We start from the raw sequence: 23,644 nt of genomic DNA, 5'->3' as shown, positions 1-23,644 counted from the left end.
TGTAATTTATGTTTTCATTTGTTAAGCTTCATGCACTAGTCACTTGAACCAAAAGTCCGAACTGATGGAAAGAGCTAGGCAATCTACTTATACACTTCAACATCCCCTCTCACGTGTGACGGGAAGACGAGAAGACAAGTCAACACGTGTAGAGAGGCAAAGAGGCAGCGGGAGGCCGAGCAAGGTAGGAGGCTGCGGGGAATTTAGAATAAATTGTGAAAGTCAGGACTCGAACTTGAGACCCTGGGCTCTGATACCATGTTAAGCTTCATGCACTAACCACTTGAACCAAAAGTCCGAACTGATGGAAAAGGCTAGGTAATCTACTTATACACTTCAACATCATTCACTCAAGCTACAATCTTTTGAACTGCAGGTTTTATTTCACTACAGGAAATCAAATAATCCCTCTAAAATTCATGTCTCGCTATTACAATGGCTATTACTTGTAGCAATACTACATTATATGCCTGGCAGGTGGCAGGAATGATGTTCAAGTCCACAATCACGACATCGAAAGCGGTGCTCGTGGAACAATGGCTCATGTCAAGACGTCAAGCTGAGCTTCTCATTCCACTGCATTTCCAGGGAGGCAGGGAGCCATGTTGCTGAAGCTTTAGTCTCCAAAAGAAGATTTAAATGACAGATTACACTTACACATGTGTTCTTTGGAGTGACCATTGTTCACTTGTGAAGACATACTTAGTCCTCATTGTCTTCTTGAAGAGAACAGCTATCATGTTGGTACTTATGGATATTTGCCAGATTGCACGTGTGTTGTTTGGAGTGACACCAAAAGAGAGAACTGTATGCTTGTAGACATGTTTCCTGCTCTTGATTGAATTAAGCTCGAGCCAGCTGCTTTTTAGTGGTATCTATGTGTTCGGAAACCTATTCAATATCTATGTCACATTCCAATAATTTAGATCATGTGTACTGACAGTCAAGGCTACCTCTTCATATTAGTGTATATGATTGAGCATGTTGTTACATGTTCTCGGTGTCATGTACATCATGATAGACCATGCCATTTACTTAAGGTTACAAAAATATCCCTCATTTGGGAAAAAAATGGTCGCCTCTTATTGAACACAAATAACTTCTTTTATCTTATGATGTATGAACATTTTCTTTATAATTGTTTTGATTGACTTCTGCTTTCTTTATAGTACTACACATGTAGTACTGTTATTAACATGTCAGTTGGTCAAAGAAATTGTATGTTATTCAATCATAGCCTTCACATTATGTTCAGTGTGTGTCTTATGTTTATATTGTCGTGCATTTTCAAGAACATGAATTATCGTGCATTTTCAAGAACAAAAACTTATTAATCTTCTTTGTATCTCAATTCTTCTTCTCAGTCTTATCAATCTCGTTGTTCTTTGTTAAAGTCTTTTTTGTTTCTTGTTCTCAACATCTTTATCACCAGTCTCCTTAGTTCTTCTTACACAACCTATTTTCTTTTCTTTCGTATTCTCGGTTCCTATTTTCTTTAATCTCTCATTTTCTTTGCATTTCCTCAAAAAAAATTGGTCTCCAGTCCAAAAAATAAATTAAGAGTTATCCTTATATTTTATTTCTTAATTTATTTTAGTTTCTTTCTCAATTTAGTTCTCCTTACATAGCGTATCTTTTTTTCTATAATCTCCTCAGTTTTTTCTTCAGTCTCTCCTTTCCTCTGTCTTTCCTCAGCTTTCTTATCAGTCTCATTTTGTTCGGTATACGATTTACTATTACTTTTAATTAGACTATCTTTTCATTTTCCCTATCATTCTTTTCTGAGTTAATTCCTTCTCGGTTATTATTTTCTTCAGTTTCTCATTTACTCATTATTCATTTAGTTTTCTCATACGTCTTTATTGCAGTTTTCCATTGTTCTCTCGGTTATTATATTATTATTTTATTCTTCTTTGTTCCTCTTTCTTTCTCATTATTTATTACTATTCTTTAAGTCTAGTCTTCCTAAACCAGTTTTTTCTAATCTGTTGTTTCAATTTTCTTACGTTATCTTTTCTTCTGTCACTTTGTTTCTTTTCATTTATTATTCTTTTTCAGTCTTGTTATTTTTTATTTGATTTATCTTCACTTATTATTTCACTTAAGTTATCCATTCTCAATCCTTTCACTCGCCTATTCGTGCTATAGTGAAATCCCAATCGGTGCAAACCTAGAGGATGATTTTGTTGCATGGCACCAAACAAAGAGTTTCACCATTCTTGTCTGTATGGCATATTATGTTGAATGGAAGATCAATATAGAGGCAGAATAAGATGATATGATGAGAAAGGACAAATGAGCAGTAGTCCGATTTGGGAGATATTGTGGAAACTCAAAATACCCGGCAAAAATAAAAATATTCAGTTGTACGGCCTGCAATTGTTGGATGACACTGGCTGCTCCCCGGCGGTGGTGGAATCCGATAGTCTACAGCTTATCAAGGCTTGCCCAGGAGTTACAGAACTATGCAGCCCATATTCAGCGGTCATCGCCGATTGCTTCCAGATTGCACATCGCATTGGCTATATACAATTTCAACATTGTCCAAAAGAAACAAACAGGTGATACATAATTTAGCTAGACTAGCTTATGAGTTGAATAATCTAGTGGTTTGGGATGGTGGTCCACCTCCTCGGTGTTGAGTATATTGTACTGAATGATCTGTCTCTTCTAAACAACGAGTATCTAGAGGCACTAGAGAGTCCGGCAGGGCCGGCTCTGGACCAGGGCAACAAGCGCGACCGCCCGGGGCCCAGCCTAAATAGGGGCCCAATATAGGAGTATTTGCTATAGTATGTATACATGCAAGAGTAGAGAAAAAAAAAGCCCACTATTATACTATCCAGGCCAGCGTCCAAGTCCATCACGGAAGAATCACATCCAGCTAGCCAGCGTCCAATCCTCCTCTGGATGGCTCGTTATCTTCCCGTTCTCGATTGAATCACTCATCGCATAGGCGCACGGAAGCCGAGAAGAACACCTCGCCTAGTGGCTGGTCGCCCAAATCCATTTCTCTTCTCTAATCCCTTTTCAGTTTTTGTTCATTTCTCTGGCGCACAACACTATCGCGGAGACGAAGAGCTGCCCCGATGGAGAGTTGGAGAAAGGGAGCGGACCTGCTCGGCGTCGGAGATATCAATCAGCAGGTTACTCAAGGCAGCCGATTCTATTTTCCATGTTCTAAATCAAAATTTCTCAGTCCTACTCACACTAAAATCAAAGTCTCCTTTCTCATGATTACTCAATACAGGTTTGTTAATTTTCTTTTTCTATGTGTTGTTGCTTCTATGGTATACTTGGTTTGGAGAAAGAATATTTATCAGATATTTGATGCTACTGAAAAAACATTAGTGTTATGCAATTAATTTTTTTATTCGTTGGGCCCATTGATAGAGTTCGCCCCGGGGCCTTCAAAATCTTAGAGCCGGCCCTGGAGTCCGGAATCAGGATTTCCGACGAACACAAAGATACATGTCATGAATCAGCAACTAGCGAACGATTGGTTGGGCAACAGGTAACATACGAGACGAGCCACTCGCTACGCGATTTTTCGTTGTGTCTGGAGCCCCGCAGCATCCTCCCTATAGCACGTCGGGCACCGTAATGAGCCGTGCCGGACGGAAAAGTGGTTTAGGCCGCGCGGCTGAAATGATCAAATGTCGTGTGCGCTCCAAAATCTGCTCTAAGATCAACTGTAGACGTCACGTCTTATTTTTATCAGACTTCTCGTAAGGAGACGACTTTACTTCTCTCTAAAGGTGCGGTGCGGGCTACTCTCTAAAATTATGCTAATTAAGTACGTCTGGGCTACAGATCCAGATCAAGACCGTCCGTAGTCAACTATGCTATAAGTTCGATCGTGGAGCTATTTGGGATTGCATCAATGCTACACCCAGGAACGTACGCGATGAGCTTCCTGGTAACCAAGTCCTCGCTGCCGGTGCTCGTCGGCCCGTCGGAGCCCACGCCGGCCGGCTACCTCCGCCTGACCTCCACTGATAAGTCCCGCCTCTGCCGGCCCTTTACATCCCTCCACGTCTTCGACCGAGCCATCCACGAGTCGGCCGAGACCGTACGGCGCGCGCTCTCTCGTGCGCTAGTCCACTACCACCCAATCGCCGGCCGCCTCACCGTCTGTACCGGAGACGGCGACTCTGACTTTCAGATCGCTTGCACGGGCGAAGGCGTGGCGTTCGTCGCCGCTACGGCTAACTGCACACTGGAGGATGCCAGGTTCCTCCACACGCCGCTGGCGCTACCGCTGGCCGACCTCGCCCTCCGTTACGGTGGGCGCTGCCGGTTGTCCGACCCGCTGCTTATGGCGCAGGTGACGGAGTTCGTCTGCGGCGGGTACATCCTCGCGGTCACGTGGAACCACGCCATCGCCGACGGCTTCGGGGTGGCGCAGTTTCTGCAAGCCGTTGGCGAGCTCGCCCGCGGACATTCCTCGCGGTCCATCGTCCCTGTGAGGCACGACGGGTCCCTCCAGGAGATCCCTCAGCTGGCCACCGCCCTAGGTCCGCGCCTCGCCGGCTGCAAGCACATCGACTTCGCCTACACCGACGTGACCATCCCCTGGAGCTTCATAAACCGCGTCAAGGCCGAGTTTTTCCAGCAGGGTCGCGGCCACACCGGCGGCCGGCAGCCGGCTGTCGTGCTCGACCTTCGAGGTGGTAGTCGCCGCGATATGGCAGTGCCGGACACGCGCGATCACTAAGGGCGCCGCCGAAAACCACGGCTCCCCCGCGCCGCTCATGTTCCCGGTCAACGTGCGGAACCGCGTGGGGGACAAGGACGGGTACTACGGCAACTGCATTATGTCGCAGGTGATTACGGCGGCGAGCGGTGCTGTGGAAGATGGCAACATCGTGGAGGTGGTAAAGCTGGTCAAGCGCGGCAAGGGAGTTAATAGCATAAAACCACCACTTTGATGGTGAAATTTACCATCTACCACCACTTTACGTTCGCGGGACAAAAAACCACCAGATTTTGAGAGGTTTTTTGCGAAATACGCTAAACAAGAACTGAACGCAAATTGATGCCATTTCTAACAGGCAGGACCCACCGACCAGAGCCAGTTTGCTGACGTGGGCCGGACTCACTTGTCAGTTCAATTAAAAAAATCTAGATATGCCAAAGAGTGGCCGGAGATGCAAATCTGGATATAAAAAAAGTCAAAAGAATTGGAGGTTATCTCCTTCCCGACGGAGACCAAGTCCACGCCATGTCCCGGCGGCCCGGCGCTGCACATCGAGCCCCTTTCCGCCATGACCGAGCTCAGGACACCACACCGCCGCGCCCGGGCACCGCCACCACCTGGCCACCGCTGCTGCGCCCGCCGCAGCGCCTGGGCTCCTCCCAGCCCCTTCCCGCCGCCGGCCATGGCCCTCCTCCGCCGCCACCGCCGGCGACACGACCAGAGGGAGTCGCGGGCCGTTATCCGCGTCCCCGCCTCGCCGTCCCCTGTCGCCACGCACGCATCTCGCAGCGCTCGCCGCGGCAGTACGTCTCCGACCGGCACGGGTAGGGAGGCGGATGGAGGAGACGGCGGCGGCAACTCGGCCGGCCGCCATGGCCAAGTGCTCACGGATCTCGCGCTCGATGCGGCGCCTCCCGTGGATCCGCGGGGCCGTGGCCTCCTTCATCGGGAACATCGCAGCAGGGAGGTCACGCCCATGTCCTCATAGAGCAGCATCACTCGACGGAGCAGCGGCTTCGCCCGCGGCCACTCCCGAAATCATCCGCGAGCAGGAAGGAACGGTGGTGGTCCTCACCCCACCGGAGGGTGCTGCTTGTGCGGAGCTCGAGGCGGCGTGCCATGGCGGCGCTTGGGGAAGCTACGGGGAGGGAGGTCGCTTGGGGAGGCCACGGGAAGGGAGGTCGCGCTCCGTCCAAAGGCCATAAGGGCGGCGCTGCTAGGTCGCCGGATCCAATCGATGAGGTCGCCGGAGCCTCGCCGGAGTTCGGCGGCGGTGGGCTGGTCCGGTGGATTGCAGGCCGGCAGGAGGAGGTCAACGGGGGAGGCAAGGGCATTCCCAGTTTTTTTATTTCTTTTCATATGGATTGCTGCCACGTCATCTTTAGTTGTGGGTCCTGACTAGTGGGTCCTGCCACCTCAGCCCTGACTAGTGGGTCATGCTTGTCAAATTCCCTGTCAATTCGCGTTCGCGGTTAGCGTATTCCGCAAAAAACCTCGCAAAATCTGGTGGTTTTTTGTCCCACGAACGTAAAATGGTGGTAGATGGTAAATTTCACCATCAAAGTGGTGGTTTTATGCTATTAACTCGCGGCAAGGAGATGATAACGTCCACCCTTGAGGGGGGAGAGCGGCCAGTGGTGCTGGATGAGGAGATCGTTGGGGCCATATGCGGGTACAGCATGCTGGTGCTGACTAGCTGGGGCGGCATCGGACTGGAAGACATGGACTTGGGCAGCGGGAGGCCAGCAAGGGTGATTGCCAACATGGAGATGACGGTGCTGCCATCCTCCGTGATGTGCCCGTTGTGCTCCAAGAAGGATGGTAGCCACGGCAATGGCGATGGTGTCAACGTGGTAGCGTTCTGCGTCAGGGAGGAGCACGCCGACGGGTTCCATGAGGAACTTGCGAGGCTCCGATGAACCAATTAATCAAGCCCCCTGCGGTGATGTTTCTTCACAAATTTCCGGCTTCTGCAAGCGGAGAAGCAGTGTTCTTGTCACTTATCGGTTTCTACGTACAATGTAATTTTTGTAACTGTTGCAGTATGTCCAGGAGTATCAATAACTACTAAGTGTTGTTACAACAAAATCAGTTATGAGCTAAACTAGGAAGATGTGGCCGTGAGATGACATTGGTATTTGCAAGTATCTCTGAATCAAAGAGAGGGCTTCGTCCACATAGGTACAGTAAAGAATTGTGCAAGATAGTGGATTTTGCTGAGCAACACGCATGAAAAAATGTTTAATTCGCAGACAGTGTCTCCTTGAATCGCTCATGCTTGGCCTGTACATAAACAATAAATCTGCTATGGAAATCTAGATTGTATGTCAGATAAAAAAAAGAAGAGAAATGTAAGATCTGATTAGAGGAAATTAAAAAACAAATAATTCTGACACACAGATGATTCCAGGTAAAGCACACCAAAGTAGTAAAAAAGATTGATCTTGCATATGACAGAATGTTAAAATTGTGAAGGAGCAATCGTTCTAAACATATGATCGTAGAAATCATTAGTAGCAATAGCAACAAAAACATTTGACAGAGTAAGCAAATGCCATTAAGCAGAGAGACCACCTACACCCAAGTTTTCTATGGAGAATACAAGCGGTTGAAGGTGCAGACCTTCGGCGGCAGTGTTCTGGCAAGTATTGCCGCATCGCAATCAACCTGTGGGAGGTGTCATCTGTTTGGTGATGCGTCAATAGTCAATGTTGCTGGGACATTAAGGTAAAAATGGGTAGCTCTTTTGCTCCATGGTAACCGAGTGTAAGTTTGATAGCAGTGTTGTCCTAATGCCTGCCTGCAATCAAGCTGGAGAACACCACAATATCAATTCGAATAGATTACCTAGTGCTAAAAACATGGAGGTACAGGTACAAATGTAACCAGGAGGTGCTCTCAATTTTTGCTCTAGCTAAGAAGTGCATAAAACGATTTAGCTAACAAAATTAGTGTTTTAGTCTGTATATTGAACAACAGTTTGCTATGTTGTCAAACATACTACCAACTGGCATCATTAAAACATATGAGTACCTTTTTGCTAACAGTGATGAGCATGTCAGTCACAACTTAGGAGAGACATTTATTAATAGTTGGATAGAAGTAGTTTGTGCATATAATACTTTTGTAAGTATATCATGAAAAACATGACCATAACATATTCCAACGTTAAGAAGACAGAAACAGTCATCCAAACAAGACCGTGTTTGCATATGTACTAACACGGACATGGAGCAAGCAAATGGGTGAGTCATTGCCATACAGAAGAGTGGCAGCAATCATCAAGAAAAGCAATTAAAATGCAAGTGCATTAGGGAAAAAAAGAAGGGCGTGAGAGAACGCGTAGGGTCAGTACTATCACTTTGAGCAACTAAGTGAGCGGGCATGGGGAAGCCATCTCTTTTGCCATTCAGTTTACATATAATTCTGCACAATGTAACGTGTAAAGCTAAACTAAAAAATATGTTGAACCCTCAATATATTCTCCAGGTGAATTTTCTTCACCTAGAGCAACATAGATACCTTAATAAAATTTTGATCTTAGTGAATCTTGATATATGTATGCATAGTTGCAGGTGGAACCTTAATCCTGGCCTATTTCCATCATTGAACACAACCCTTTAAAAGTAAATTGTATAGGTCCGGTAAACCGAAGAAAAGATACACTAGTAAAGTCTTGTATACGTTTCCTTCATTACATCAATGCTAGAAGTTATTGTCACTCTCCCAGAAAACTATAGACATGAACCTACTATCGAGCATAAATACCCCCTCTTGGAGTCACAAGTGTCCACTTGGCCAGAGTTTCTACTAGCAACGGAGAGCATGCAAGATCACAAATAACATATGACATGAATATATAATCAATTTCAATATAGTATACAATATTCATCGGATCCCAGCAAACACAACAAATAAGATTACATAAAGATGATCTTGATCATGTAGGGAAGCTCATAAGATCTATACATGAAGCACAAAGTGGAGAAGACAACCAGCTAGCTACTGCTATGGACCCATAGTCCAGGGATGAATTACTCACGCATCACTTCGGAAGCGGGCATGGCGATGTAGATGCCTCCGGCGATAATTTCCTCCTCCGGTAGGGTGCCGGGAAGAGCTTCAGAACACCCCCCACCCCGAGATGGGTTCTGCGATGGCGGCCGCGATGGAACTTTTCGTGGATGGAAGCTCGGGTATCCAGGGTTTTCCCGAGAAGATGTATAAATAGGCGGATGATTTAGGTCGGTGGGGTGCCTGGGGGCCCACACCACCCCTAGGCGCGGGCCACACCCAGGCCGCGCCATGGGGTGGTCTTGCCGCCCTATGGCGCCTCTTCGACCCCCCTCTGGACTTCGTCTTCGTTTCGGTAAAATATTGACTTCGACTTTTGTTTCATCTAATTTCGATAATATTTCCTGTACAACTTTTCTGAAATACAAAAACAGCAGAAAACAGGGAACTAGCACTGTATCATCTTGTTAATAGGTTAGTCTCAGAAATCATGTAAACGTGCAACGAAGTGTAAATAAAACATATATGAATTGGTGTAAAACAAGCATGGAACATCAAAAATTATAGATATGTTTGAGACGTATCACACATCATTCACCCAATGATATGATATTGTTATTAATAACATCCAATGTTCATGATCATGAAACTATGATCATCTATTAATCAACAAGCTAGTTTAACAAGAGGCTTACTAGAGACTCTTTTATGTTTACAAAATACACATGTATTAATGTTTCCAGTTAATACAATTATAGCATGGGATGCAAAGATTTTATCATAAACACAAAGATATAATAATAACTATTTTATTATTGCCTTTTGGGCATATCTCCAACAGACTGTACCGCATCGACCGACCTAATCCAAGGCGGTTGGACCTGGTACGGCGGAATGCGCCCGTACTGCCCACCCGTACCGCGTGTCGGACGAGTTAAACTGGCCAGGAACAGGTATGCAACCCAAATTTTCATAATCTTTCTCTCTCTTCCTCCTCCAAACTCAACCCTACACCATTGGATCTCCAAATTCGTTCGTTTTTATTCGATTCTTTGCACTCCATCGAAGCATGGTACGTTTCTCCTCCGATCCCCAACTTTTTATTCGCGAATGCATGCTCTAGATTTTGTCATTATCAATCTAGACTTAGGTCATATTATGAACTTCATCACCTTAACGAGCATGCTAGATTGAAATTTTAGAGGAGATTCTTGTATAGGATGTGTAGAGGATGATCATATGTTTACTTCTATCAGACCAGTTTCTATTTTTAGTTGAATTTTTGTTAAGATGTGCTTAAGGTACTAAACTGCTAGCTAATTTTTAGATGAACACAAGGAGCCGCTTGCGCGCTGTAGTTGCACAGGCTTCACCACAGGTTGAAGACACACCCGCTTTACTCGGTATCGAGTTTGAAGACCGTCGTAAACTCAACCGTTTTAACCTTCTCAAGGACCGCGAGATCAAGTCGACAAAATAGGCATGCCCCCATATTCTGCACCAACTAGGCTTGGGCAATGATTTCATTATTCTTTGCAACAATGTTGGTTTGCTTGAATTTTGTTTTTAGAAGGCTGCCACCTATCGCCGCTTGATACTCGAGTTCCTCAGCACCCTAAAGCACACGGTGAACCGCTACTACAAATCTCAGGAGAATCAACCCGGAGTCGACCGGATATCCTTTCGTTTGATGAACCGTGAGTATGATTTAACTTCGGATGAGTGGTGCAACCACTTAGGCTTTGAGAACAGTGCCACTGTAAACCGCTATGCCTGCATTTCTTTGAATCCCTCACCTACCATGTACTTTTCTAGGATGATAATACCTAGCACACTCCCTCGGGGAAATACTATTGAGTGCCCTGCTATTCGCTATTTGTACCATGTTATTGCTAATACCTTGCAGGCACGAAGTGCTTTCAAAAGACTTAATGAGGAGGACATGATGGTTGCTGAGTGCGGAGTTGATGAAGGAGAATTTATGCGCAACGTTGAGTGGAGCCCCAAGAGGAAGGTATGATGAGCACAATAGGAAGTTTTCCCTCAGTAAGAAATCAAGGTTTATCGACCAGTAGGAGAAAAATGTTCACTCCCAAGGTGTTGCGAACCAACTCATGGCAGGGCGCACTGCCGGCGTCAACAACAACGTGGAGACATGCACACAAACAACCAAGTACTTTGTCCCCAACTTTCAGCGAGGTTGTCAAGCTCACTGGTTTTGATGAAAACAAAGGATTAAACGAACCGTGTGAAAGAAGAATTGTTTGCAGAGAACAGAACAGGAAAATGTTGTAGAAGATTGCAATTAAAAGAAGAAGGATCGGGGTCCACAGTTCACTAGAGGCGCCTCCCCAATAAAATAAATATGCTGGGTAAACAAATACAGATGGGCAATTGACAAACCGAGATTCTACGCTAATGGTTGGTGCAGAATACATGCTATGAAAGTATGCGGACATTACAACAATATACATAGACCGTAATCCAACTGTATATATCTATGATTAATAATCCACCTTCAGGATTGCATCCGCGACACCCTCCAGTATTAAGTTGCAAGCAACAGACTATCGCTTTAAGCAATGTGTGTAAATTAAACGATGAAACTACCCTTGAATAGAACACCGCTGTTTTCTCCCTAGTAGCAACAGTACATCTACAACCGTAGAGAACAAGGTCACTTCCCATGGTTAAATAGAGGCATGAACCCACTATCGAGCATAAATACTCCCTCTTGGAGTCGCTAGCATCTACTTGGCCAGAGCATCTACTAGAAACGGAGAGCGTGCAAGATCATAATAACATAATACATAATCTCAACCAAAGCAATCTCTCTATAAATCGGATCCACATCAAACCAACATGTAGCATTTACAAAATAGATGATCTTGATCATGTTAGGCAGCTCACAAGATTTATACATGAAGCACAACAAGGAGAGGACAACCATCTAGCTACTGCTATGGACCCATGGTTCCGTGGAGGACTACTCACGCATCACCCCGGATGAAGACATGGCGATGTAGAGGCCTCCCGCGGTGATTTTCCTCTCCGGCAGGGTGCCGGGATGGACTGCAGAACCCTCCCGTACTAGGGTTTCAGTTGACGGTGGTGTCGGAACTTTTCGTGGATGGAGGCTCGGGTCCCTGTGGTTTTTCGATACGAGGAATAAATAGGCGGAAGGGCGGAGCAAACAAGGCGACGAGGCGCCAGTACATGGGCCAGGCGCAGCCAAGGGTTGGGCCGCTCCTGCCCTATGTACTGCCACGTGGCAGCTCTCCTGCGTGTATCCTTCTGGCTCCGTCTTCATCCCGGAAAAAAATAAGACTCTGGGCTTTTGTTTTGTCCAATTCCGAGAAACTTTCATATACAACTTTTCTGAAACACAAAAACAACAGAAAACAGGAACTGGCACTGCGACACCGCGTTAATAGGTTAGTCCCAGAAAATGCTAAAAAGTGTAGAAAAGTGCACATAAAACATATAAGAATTATAACAAAACAAGCATGGAGCATAAAAAAGTTATAGATACGTTTGAGACGTATCAATGGTCCTCGCAAAAGTTGTGTTCCCAGAATGCAACCTCCGCCCAAATTTGGTTGCCATTCTTGTTCTCTACTTGCACCACCAAGCACTTGAAGCTCGTGGCCCCATATGCGGTGGTGGAGTCATAGCCGTCTTGGCCAGAAGGCTTAATATCGATGTAAGTACTTTACGAGCATTGGAAGGCCCTCGCCGCCTTGGTTCTACTACTCTGAATGCTTGTGATATGATAAGAAAAATATATGGTAGATTTTACTTCAATATACCAGGAGCTGATCATCCGATTGCTGCCCCTCTACCTAATGGTCTTTTATCCCTTGAGGAAATGCGTTTGCATTATGATGCACAGGTTGAGGCGAATCTACCCCCACAACAAGATGAACCGAAAGAAGGAGAAGAAGTTGAACAAGAACCTCAAGGGCCGGAATAGAAGCAGCAACCACTCCATGACTTCACCACCTACTAGGACATGTATGCGCTCTAAGGAAGCATTCAGAACCTGAGCAACCTCGCCATCAACCTTCGAGACAACGCCACCGAACTCAATTCCCAGTTCTCTCATTGGAGCAGCCCAATGGAACTATGGGAGTTATCCTCCACCACAATGAGCGAGGGCTTGCAAAAGCCTAAGCTTGGGGATGTGTTCCTCAAACATTTTTATTTGTGTTCAATAAATTTGTACTCCAGCTCTTTGAGAGAGCTTTGAAACACTCGTGTTGGTTTGTTCCAACACTTTGCTTTTTATTTGCTTTTCGTTTTAATTTGTTTTTCTTTTATTTTGATTTGTTCGTTTTAGTTCCTTACTTTGTTGCCCTTCTCGTTTCTTTTTCCATCTCTATCCCAATTCATAAAAATACAATTTTTTTCCTTTTTTCCTTGTTCTTGAAAGATAATTTTCTAATGCATCTTTGCTTGATAATATTTATGAGAGATCTACTAAGAGTTTTGAAGGAACACATCATACGAAAGAGAAATTTGAAGCCATCTACAAGAGGTATGTCTTATGTATCCCACTTTTGAAATTTGAATTGTTTATGCTAGTCAGTAGATTTGTTAAGATATTGTACAAGTGGGAGTGATTTCAAACAATTGGAGTAGAGCTTTATTTGTATGCTTAGTAAATTACGAAAGTTCTTACTCTAGTTCAACTAGTTAACCGAGTTTTTCCTTGAAAATAATATTGCCACAAGTACAGCAAGAAGAAGTCCTAAAATTATGACTTGTATGATGAACAATTGTCTTAAGGGTTTAACTTTGAAGATACTTAACTCCATAGATATTGTGATAGACTTGATAGCACTGTTGATAGGAGTTTTTTGATGGAATTGAAGTCTAGTGGTAGCTGAGTTTAGCCAAGATGTAAGGTTGTATATAAATATGAGATATTGCTTTACGCGTGTCAACATATGCTTTAGTGTCTGATGTTCCTTTATGCGTGTCAACACAACCGTTGCAGACACTCTTGAGATACTAGCACCACTGGTCCCATGATTGTCACAATACTATAAAGACATTCATGATTTTTTTTACTTGGAAACTGTCAAAGGAATTTGAAAGATATCAATCTCAAGTCTTGGCATGGACTTGTTACTGTTAGATGACTATATTCTTGAAGGGCAATGAATGAAGAGTAAATGTTTTGATAGTCTTGATCGATTGATGTGGGTGTAATTAAGATACTTCATTCTTATACCTGTTTAGACATGAATGCTCGTAGTTAATTTGATGATAATAAAATTTCAGTGTCCCTTGGCAAACTGAGAGTTAACTATTTAAGCTAGAGTGATTATTTTTACAACTAACTATGCATACTTATAATCTTTATTGTGATTGTCTCGAGTTACCAATGCTTGTATCATATAATTGACACTTCTCTAACTATGCTAAGTTTTCAAATGGAAGAAGTGCTAGACTCATAAGGCTATCACTTGTAAGTGATTTTGCTTTCTCGTTGCTTTGGTTTAAACGCCAGGTTTCTTGTGTTTCTTTGTTTTTTTGCTCGAGAAAGTTTAAGCTTGGGGAAGTTGATGGCTATGCAATACACCATATTTTCTCGCGTTTAAACCCCTAGCTAAGTCAAGAAATTGACTAAGTTTGCCTCTCAACTTGCCAATAATACCTAATCAATGCAAATATGTGAAATCTCTTCTATTTTTGGATGTTGTGCAGGATATCACGTCATAATGGAAAATAAACCCGCAATTACTGAAGAAAATCGCGTCAGGAGCATAGCAAAGTTAACTACACTTGGAAAAAGGGGGTTCCAGTGGCTTTAACGGGCACCGGTACGGGTAAGCCCCGCCCGTAACGCCCGCCTGTACCGTGTCCGCTGCGTTTCTGAGATCAAACTCTATAAAAGTCGTGAAGGGATTGATGCCAAAGGAAGAGCCATTCATCGCTAAATAGAACCGCCATCCACCAGATCTATCTGCAACACACGGAAACGGAAGGTGATCCATCCTATCCATTCCATCCTCCATCTCCTCTATAGCCATAGCCATCATCATTGTAATAGAGATCTCATTCACATGCTCTATGTGGCTTGTGAACGCTGCTATACTGCAAGAAAAAATCTCCTCCTAATCCAAATCAAATCAAATTCTTCCTTCAAGTCCGGCTATAATCGGCCTTTCTCGTTTCTTTATCGCTTTCGGAGTTTCGGCAGGCAAGGAGGCGAGTTCCGTACAGATCCAAGTAAGTTAAGTTGCCACTGAAAAAGTTTGGGAAAATTTGCCACAGGACACCGTTATTTTCTGGCATTTGCTGAAACACACCGCTTGATTGTGTCTTTGCCAGGTACCATTACAATTATGTGGCACATTTGCCAGAATACACCACCTGGCTAAAAAGGGAAAGTTTTGCACTTTATCTTGAAAACTAGTCATCACAAGAAAAAGTGCAAAACTTTCCGTTTTTAGGCTGGTGGTGTGTTCTGGCAAATGTGTCACAAAATTGCAATGGTACCGCAGCAAAGACACAATCGAGCGGTGTGTTTCGGCAAACGCTGGAAAATAACGGTGTCTTGTAGCAAATTTTCCCAAAAAGTTTTCGTCGCTGCCAAGTTTCCCTGCTCGTTTTAGTTTTAGTACACACAACGGCCCAAACATCCGGCCCGACCACCGCCCTTCTTCCCCGTCCAGCCCAAACCCTAACCACCCAATGGCGGCGGCGGAGCCGGCCGCCGACGCGCCCCCGCCGGAGAACCCCCGCCACGTCCGCAACACCTGCATCCTCGCGCACGTCGACCACGGCAAGACAACGCTCGCCGACCACCTCGTCGCCTCCTGCGGCGACGGCCTCCTCCACCCGCGCCTCGCCGGCCGCCTCCGCTTCATGGACTACCTCGACGAGGAGCAGCGCCGGGCCATCACCATGAAGTCCGCCGCCGTGCTCCTCCGCTACGGCGGCGGCGACGGCACCGCCGCCGCCGCGCACCGGGTCAACCTCATCGACTCCCCGGGCCACATCGACTTCTGCTCCGAGGTCTCCTCCGCCGCGCGCCTCTCCGACTCGGCTCTCGTCCTCGTCGACGCCGTCGAGGGCGTGCACATCCAGACCCACGCCGCGCTGCGCCAGGCCTTCCTCGAGCGCCTCCGCCCCTGCCTCGTCCTCAACAAGCTCGACCGCCTCGTCACCGAGCTCCACCTCACCCCCGCCGAGGCATACCTGCGCCTCTACCGCATCCTCGCCGACGTCAACTCCATCTACTCCGCGCTGCGCTCGCACTCCTACTTCTCAGTCCTCGCCTCCCTCGAGGACCAGCCCTCGTCCAGCAACCACGATCTCCCCGAGGATGCCGACGACGACGAGGACGACGAGGACGCCTTCCAGCCCCAGAAGGGCAACGTCGTCTTCGCCTGCGCCCTCGATGGCTGGGGCTTCCGTATCCAGCAATTTGCCGACCTCTACGCCACCAAGCTCGGTGCCAGCGCCTCTGCTTTGCTCAGGGGATTTTGGGGCCCACGGTACCTGGAAAAGAAGACGGATAAGAACGGGAAGAAGACTTTTATGATCGTCGGCAAGAAGGCAATGGAGGGTACTGATCGGGAGCCCATGTTTGTGGAGTTCGTTCTCAAGCCCCTGTGGAAATTGTACGAGGGGGTGCTGGGGCAGGACAGCGAGATTGTGCGCAAGGTCATTAGCAACTTCAAGCTCAACATCCCGCAGCGGGAGCTGCAAAACAAGGACCCCAAGCTTGTTTTGCAGTCTGTCATGAGCCGCTGGCTGCCGCTGGCAGATGCCGTCATGGCAATGGTGGTCGAGTGCACTCCTGACCCCGTTGTTGCTCAGGGGGCCAGGGTTGCTAGGCTAATGCCAAAGAGGGAGTTTGTGCCAGAAGATTGCCCTGAGATTGTCTTGGAGGCAGAGAGGGTGAGGAGGTGTGTGGAGACCTGTGATGTGGGTGCAGATTCACCGGTTGTGGTGTATGTGTCCAAGATGTTTGCAGTGCCATATAAGACCTTGCCACCGAAAGGGGTGAACGGGGAGTTGTTGACCCACCAGGGTGCAAATGAGTCAGAGGAGTGCTTTATGGCGTTTGCAAGGGTGTTCAGTGGAGTTCTTCGTGCAGGGCACAAGGTGTTTGTGCTGTCGGCGTTGTATGATCCAGTGAAAGGGGATGCAATGGAGAACCATGTGCAGGAGGTTGAGCTCCACTACTTGTATGAAATGCTGGGACAGGGCTTGAGGCCAGTTGCCAGTGTCAGTGCTGGGAATGTGGTTGCAATACAGGGCCTTGGGCAGCACATATTGAAGAGTGCCACATTGTCATCCACCAAGAATTGCTGGCCCTTCTCAAGTATGATGTTCCAGGTATCTCCGATGCTTAAGGTTGCAATTGAGCCGTCCAACCTGAAAGATATGGCAGCTCTTGTTAAAGGGATTAAGCTTCTTAACCGGGCAGATCCATTTGTTGAGTACACTGTCTCGCACAGGGGTGAACATATCCTTGCTGCAGCTGGAGAGATTCATTTGGAGCGGTGCAAAAAGGATTTGGAGGAGAGGTTCGCAAAGGTGAAATTGGTCGTTTCGGACCCCCTGGTTTCCTTTAAGGAGACCATCGAAGGAGAAGGTGTTGGCTTATTGGAAGGCTTGAAGGCTCCGCATGCATTCATTGAGAGGACTGCTCCAAACGGGAGATGCACTGTGAGAGTTCAGGTCCTAAGACTACCCAATGCTCTGACTAAGGTCCTCCAAGAAAGTGATCAATTGATTGGTCAAATAATTGAGGGGAAAACAGCAAAGAAGAATGTGATGTTGAACCCACAAATTTCTCAAGATGATTGCGATTCTGTTGCAATGCTTAGGCAGCGCATGGTCAGTGCCATAGACAGTGAATTGGAAGCCATTTCCGAGCAAGTTGATAAAGAAAAGCTTGAGAAGTGTAGAAAGACATGGCTTGGGTACCTCCAAAGGATCTGGTCCTTGGGTCCTTGGCAGGTTGGCCCAAACTTCCTTCTCTTGCCTGATGCTGAATCCAGTGATGGTGTGATAAACATGGAAGATGGAAGGCAAGGTATTCTTGTGCGTGGTAGAGCACATTTTTCTGAGAGATTGGGGTTTGTGAGTGGACCTTATGCTGATGCTAATAATGCTTCTGACAACAGTAAATCAGCAGCAGATGCTCCTGACTCTTTACATCTAGAATCTGTGGCATTAATGAACAGCATTCTTTCAGGATTTCAGTTTGCCACGAACGCAGGGCCTTTATGTGATGAACCTATGTGGGGTCTGGCATTTATTATTGAGCCTTACATATTTGCTGATAACTCTGATGCTGCCCATCAATCTGATCAGTACAACATCTTTAGTGGCCAAGTAATAACTGCAGTTAAGGAAGCATGCCGAGCAGCAGTTCTTCAGAACAACCCAAGGCTTGTTGAAGGCATGTATTTCTGTGAATTGACTACACCGACTGAGCAACTAGGTTCAACCTATGCAGTTCTTGGTAAGAAGCGAGCGAAGATTTTGAAAGAAGAGATGCAAGAAGGAACTTCAGTATTTACAGTGCATGCTTACTTGCCTGTTGCTGAGAGCATTGGATTTTCTAACGAGCTCAGGACCGTAACATCAGGTGCAGCCAGTGCTCTGCTTGTTCTTAGCCACTGGGATGCTATTCCCGAGGACCCTTTCTTTATCCCAAAGTCACAGGAGGAGATTGAAGAATTTGGAGATGGAGCAAGCATTGGGCCAAACTTGGCTAAGAAACTTATGAACTCTGTGAGGCGTAGGAAAGGTCTGCATATTGAAGAGAAAGTTGTGGAGCATGGCTCGAAACAACGTACACTTGCTAAGAAAGTGTAGCTGTACTTTTTTGGGAGGTAGGGAAGCTGTATCTTTGTTCTAGATTTTGTCCTGGTAAACTGAAATTTGAAATAGAAACAAATATGGAGTTTATGTGGCGTGGTGTTTGGCAGAAAGTAAGTTATGCGGGTGTTAATTTTATATTAAATTAGACATTAATTGGAACTACGTTTTTATGAAATAAATTTGGACTCACTGCAATGATTGTTGTGAATATGTGATATCCTTATGCCTTCTGGGTTTGCTTGGAGATTCAAATCTAAGATTCTGACAATTAATTTTCCATTTTAAGCTTAATAGGCATTCCCATTCTTTAACGATTCCTTCTTGGATATGCTGTGGCATCAGGCAATATGTTATAAATGAACCTCTGCTGTCTTTGTCCATATTTTGCTTGTCCTGTTATTAAGTCAAATGTCACGAGGAAGCATATATATCATGGAACAGAGTGAGATATGATTGCTGACTCTGAACCTTGCAGTATCCTCAATTAGGTCCCATCAGTAAGATGGTGCCAATTTCTTGTATGTTATGGTATGCCGGTATCTACTGCAGCTCTTAACCTCACCTTGTCAATTTACATGGTTAGATTAAGCGTGCAAATCCGAACTATGGTGTTCTTGCATTGCTATTTCATTAGGTACTTCAAAGCTTTGTTTTAAAACGGCCTAATGGCCAGCTTTGTGCAAAGCTGAACGGATAGTTTTATCAATTTGTAAAATGCATTCTGTATTGCGGAGAGATATTTCTTGCATATATATCCCTCCGGGTTTGTGGCATGCAAGCTGCATCAATCATTATATCATAGTAGTACTTTCACCAATTATGTTCAAACTGTTAGGTGCCCCAAGTCTGGGATCTTGGAGAAATGCCGAGGTATGCTTCTGGAAACTTGGGATGGCATGTTCAGCAAACAAATCCAGTGCTGTTTGTGTACAAAGTAGATTAATATCTGGCTTGTCTTGTAGATCCAACACCAACTATCATCATGTGAAACAATGGTCTGTATGATATAAGTTCTAGAATCTAAAGGAAAGGAGGGAACCATAAAACCTGAGAAGAAAACATTAACAACATAAGAGTACTCCAAATCATGTAAACCCAAGCTGTGTATCTGATAGGGTTAAGTCGTCTGCATTTTAGTCACCTTTTGATGCCAATGTTGATGTTTCCCTTTCTCAGCCACGGACTCACTATAGCTTATTTGCCTGATGATCGTGTGCTGGGAGCAGGAGTTGGCAAAAAAAAAAGAGATCACAATATGAGTTCCTTAGCAACACTGTATGCCACTTCACATTTGTTAGACTGTTACTCTCTTGATTGTACTAATTTTTAGTTACTCATATCACATTTGGTACCTATTGTGGATCCTTAGGAAATAGAGACCCTGAATCCTAGTGCTGAATATAGTGTGACTAGAGGACTAAGGGCCACACTATCACGCTATGTCCGCAGCAGTGATAGGTTTCTTGATAGGATTTTTTTGAGCCTTGGGAAGACCAGCGAATGGAATCAGTTCGTCAAGGTATGCTCTAGTGTATTTGGATGTTATATTTTGGTTGGGTTGCACACATTGTTTTTGTGTACTTACAAATCTTGGTACGTATCACAGCTAGTTTCATTACTTGGATATTGTTCTAAACCAATTTGTCGGTTACACTGATGGCTGTGCTTACATTTTATTAAGAACATCAGACTGACATGAGCATGAATTAGATCATATATGTTTTAACAGTAACCAGCGTCAATTTCAACTAGAGCAATTTAGACCCACTTCTTTCAGCTTTTAGAAGGGCTTCTCCCTGAAATTACCCTTCCCCAGCTTCTCCCAGAAGCCTGTCTCCCAATTTTTTTGAACTTCTAAATTTAGTATTGGGTAGACTAATTTAGAAGTTTAAACAAGTTCAGAAGACGGGTTTCTGGGAAAAACTGAGGGAGGGTAGCTTCTGGGAGAAACAATCCTAGAAGAAGTCCCCCTTAAAGCACTCGTCTCACTATATCTGCGCCGAATTTATGATTGTTTTCACTTTAATGTGGCAAGAAGCACATCGGTTAACATAGTTTGGAAAATTAAATTGCAAAAAGAGCCTGGTGAACTATTTGAAGCAATTGTTGTTAGAGTTCAACATGTGGACTTATCTTTTAGTTTCAGCAGTTTCTATTTGACTTTATTTATGTGCACTCCCAATGTTTGCAAATGCATATGATGTCGAGATAGTTTACGGTTGAGTTATTTGACCAAAGACACTAGGAAATAGAGACCCTGAATCCTAATGCTGAAATAAGGCGACTAGAGTAGGGGGGCAGAGTGATGGAAACCCAGAGCATGTAGAAAATGGGTTTCTTGATAGGTCGGGGATAGCCCAAGATGACCATCCTTTGAGCCTTGGGAAGAATGGAATCAGTTTGTTGTGGTATGCTCAGTGCGTTTGGATGATATGTTTTGGCTGCATTGCACACATTATTTTTTTATGTTCTTAGAAGTTCTGGTTACTTATTGCAGCTAGTTTCATTTCTCGGATATTGTTTTCTAAACCTATGTTGGTGACGTGCTTATGTCTTATTCAGAATATCAGACTGACATTGTCATGAATTCATTTATGTTTTAACAAGAACAAGGGTCAGTTTCAACTAGAGCAATTTAATAAAACACTCATCTCACTATATCTGTGTTGAATTTATGCTCGTCTTTTATTTTAATGTGGCAAGAAGCACATTGGATTACATGTTTTGAGAAATGGAATTGCCAAGAAAGCCTCTGTTTGAAGCAATTATTGTGAAAGTTCAAACATGTGGATTTATCTTTTAGTTTCAGAATCATTAACCTTTTCTACTGAACTGTATTCATGTGCACTCACAATGTTTGCAAATGCATATGATGTCGAGATAGTTTACGTGTGAGTCATTTCACCACTTCGCATCACTTCAATATTGGTACTTTTCTGTATTGGAATATGTCTTTTCAACAGTATATAGAGATGATGGAGCAGGCTGACCATGATGTAAAATGCACTCCCTGTCATGCATTTCTTCTGTGGAGACCCATCTTTTGCAAACTCTGATCAGGTAAATCTCCATTGAAGCCTACACACTGCTCTGCTCAAATATATGGCTTATCATTTGTGATTCTGACCAGTAATCTCGGGAAAATATATTAATAATAGAATAAGATGTGTGCAAGGGATGAATGAAATTTGACACCACTGTACTTTGTTTTTAGCAGTGACCCAGACTATAAATATGCTGCATGGATTAAGCAGTTGCTTTGCCATATGCTTCGTGCCATTGATTATAGAACAGACGGTTGAAGCAGTTCCTAATTTGTATAAATATGAGATATGCCTTTCAGACTATCTATATCACTACGTTGCTATCTGGAATCCTTCTCAGAACTTCGCGGAAGCTGATTCTTTCACTTGCTTCGTGGAGTTAGGTTGGTTTACGGACAATTTCTGCCTGAAACTAGAATCCAGTGCTGTCGGCATTCAAGGGATGCTCTCTAAATATCACAATCCTAGCGAAGTATGATGTAGAGCTTTAGCACCACCTGGAAATAGCTACGGAAGTAAGTCTTTACGCACTAAACTGCATGGCCTGCAGTGTTTAAAATGGTCTTTTACCTGATGTGGGATTTGTTATAGATCACATTATATCCTTCTACATTCTTAACTGTATCTTTGTTATAATATTTTGAAGAATTACAGCAGGAGGTGCACAATGCTGATACTTCCATGCTTATAGAAGTGAAAGGTGCCAGCAGTATTATTAACAAAACTATGGTATCTGCAGGTTAATCCCCAGCTCTATGCATTCAGGCATATAACGTTGCTGTTAGCCCAGGAATTGGACTTCACCGTTATCGTTTATATATGGGCCACACTATGAAGTGATCCAGTCATCCAGATGGTGCTCAGGTAACAAACAACACTCTGGGTTACTGCAAATGGTTTAGCTTGATGCATGGAGACATGTCTGGTGTGAACGCAGGGCAGGAAACCTTTTCCTGCTGTCCAGAAACGCCTCTTGGCTGGCGATGTCAGTATGTCACTTCAAATCTCAAGCTTCATTCCCCACAAATATAAAAATAAAATCTCAAGCTTCACTAACGAGTCATGCATAAGCTCTGTAGCTAGGCTACAATTCTACGTGGACCAAAGACTGACAGTATCACCACATGTTGACTGATCCTCGAGAGTGAAAACAACTTCACATCTACACATCCTCAAAATCCAAAGATATAAAATACTTAACGAATACAGTAGTATGGAAATTCATCAGTAAAGCAAGGAAAAGAGGACAGACGTAAAAAATATCTTAACAATAGAGACCACGAGAATAAGTTTGTAGCAACGTCATGATCCAAGAGAACCAGAAATATCCTGTGTCATTGCTTCATCGACTTAACAACAGAGCCACGGGAATAAATTTGTAGCAACCTCATGATCTAAGAGAATAATTTATAGCAACAAGATATGGCAATATATTTTGATATTTGGTGATCTCTCCACTCTTCTTCATGCATCCTGGTTAGGCTGAGAAGATCCATCCACCGGCTTCTTAGAGGCGTTTATGACTACAGTAATGGGACAAAAGGAGATGTCAGACAGATGATTTATACTAATTACACCAGTATTGCCAAATACAAATACAATAATGGAAACCACATGGGCAAAGAGGTATCTAGACGTGCAAGTTACTCAGCAGCTAAATCTGCAACATTTTTACTCCAGTAGGAATCTGTTTTTACAAGCATAGTATCAATTACCCTGTTACTTCTAGCATAATCATTTAGCTTGTTCTGCTGAAAGAAACTACTCGTACATGATCTCTATAAGGGCAGATTAGAATAAATTTGCAAGTTCTGGAAAGCGCCTACTGAGCAATGAACGTGCCAGCAGTAGAACAACTTCCAAAGAGTATGTTACCCTGTTTTTACTAGCATAGTATCGAACTATCAATTACCCTGTTTCTTCAAGCCTAATCACTTAGCTTGTTCGGTAAAAAAACAAGCAAACTACATGGCCCCTACCAGGACAGCTTACAAAAAATTATCCTCTGCCCAAGTTCTGGAAAGCGCCTACTGGA

The 23,644-nt window shown here is 44.5% G+C and overlaps 2 protein-coding genes and 1 pseudogene across 2 annotated transcripts; all 3 read left to right on the top strand.

Annotated features, from left to right (window-relative positions):
* Positions 1-3,907: 3,907 nt before the first annotated feature.
* Positions 3,908-6,618, top strand: LOC124696893 (acyl transferase 15-like). The gene is given in 5 exon segments (XM_047229555.1): positions 3,908-4,651; positions 4,653-4,904; positions 5,055-5,087; positions 5,190-5,502; positions 6,176-6,618. Coding segments are annotated over 5 exon segments (1,785 nt in total).
* Positions 6,619-15,385: 8,767 nt separating this feature from the next.
* LOC124703750 (elongation factor-like GTPase 1) lies at positions 15,386-18,652 on the top strand. The gene has a single exon (XM_047235977.1). The coding sequence runs from the start codon at positions 15,416-15,418 to the stop codon at positions 18,557-18,559; it is 3,144 nt and encodes a 1,047-aa protein (XP_047091933.1). The 5' UTR covers positions 15,386-15,415; the 3' UTR covers positions 18,560-18,652.
* A 775-nt stretch (positions 18,653-19,427) lies between these two features.
* Positions 19,428-22,477, top strand: LOC124696892 (annotated as a pseudogene).
* Positions 22,478-23,644: the final 1,167 nt, after the last annotated feature.

Source organism: Lolium rigidum, chromosome 3 (genome assembly GCF_022539505.1).
Source record: "Lolium rigidum isolate FL_2022 chromosome 3, APGP_CSIRO_Lrig_0.1, whole genome shotgun sequence".
NCBI classification, from domain to species: Eukaryota; Viridiplantae; Streptophyta; class Magnoliopsida; order Poales; family Poaceae; genus Lolium; species Lolium rigidum.
Note: the sequence above shows the minus strand (reverse complement) of the source record. Positions and strands in the feature narration are given on the sequence as shown.

What these genes read in the sequence shown, in the direction of transcription:
- LOC124703750 (XM_047235977.1), top strand. Translation starts at nt 15,416, where the DNA reads ATGGCGGCGGCGGAGCCGGCCGCCGACGCGCCCCCGCCGGAGAACCCC.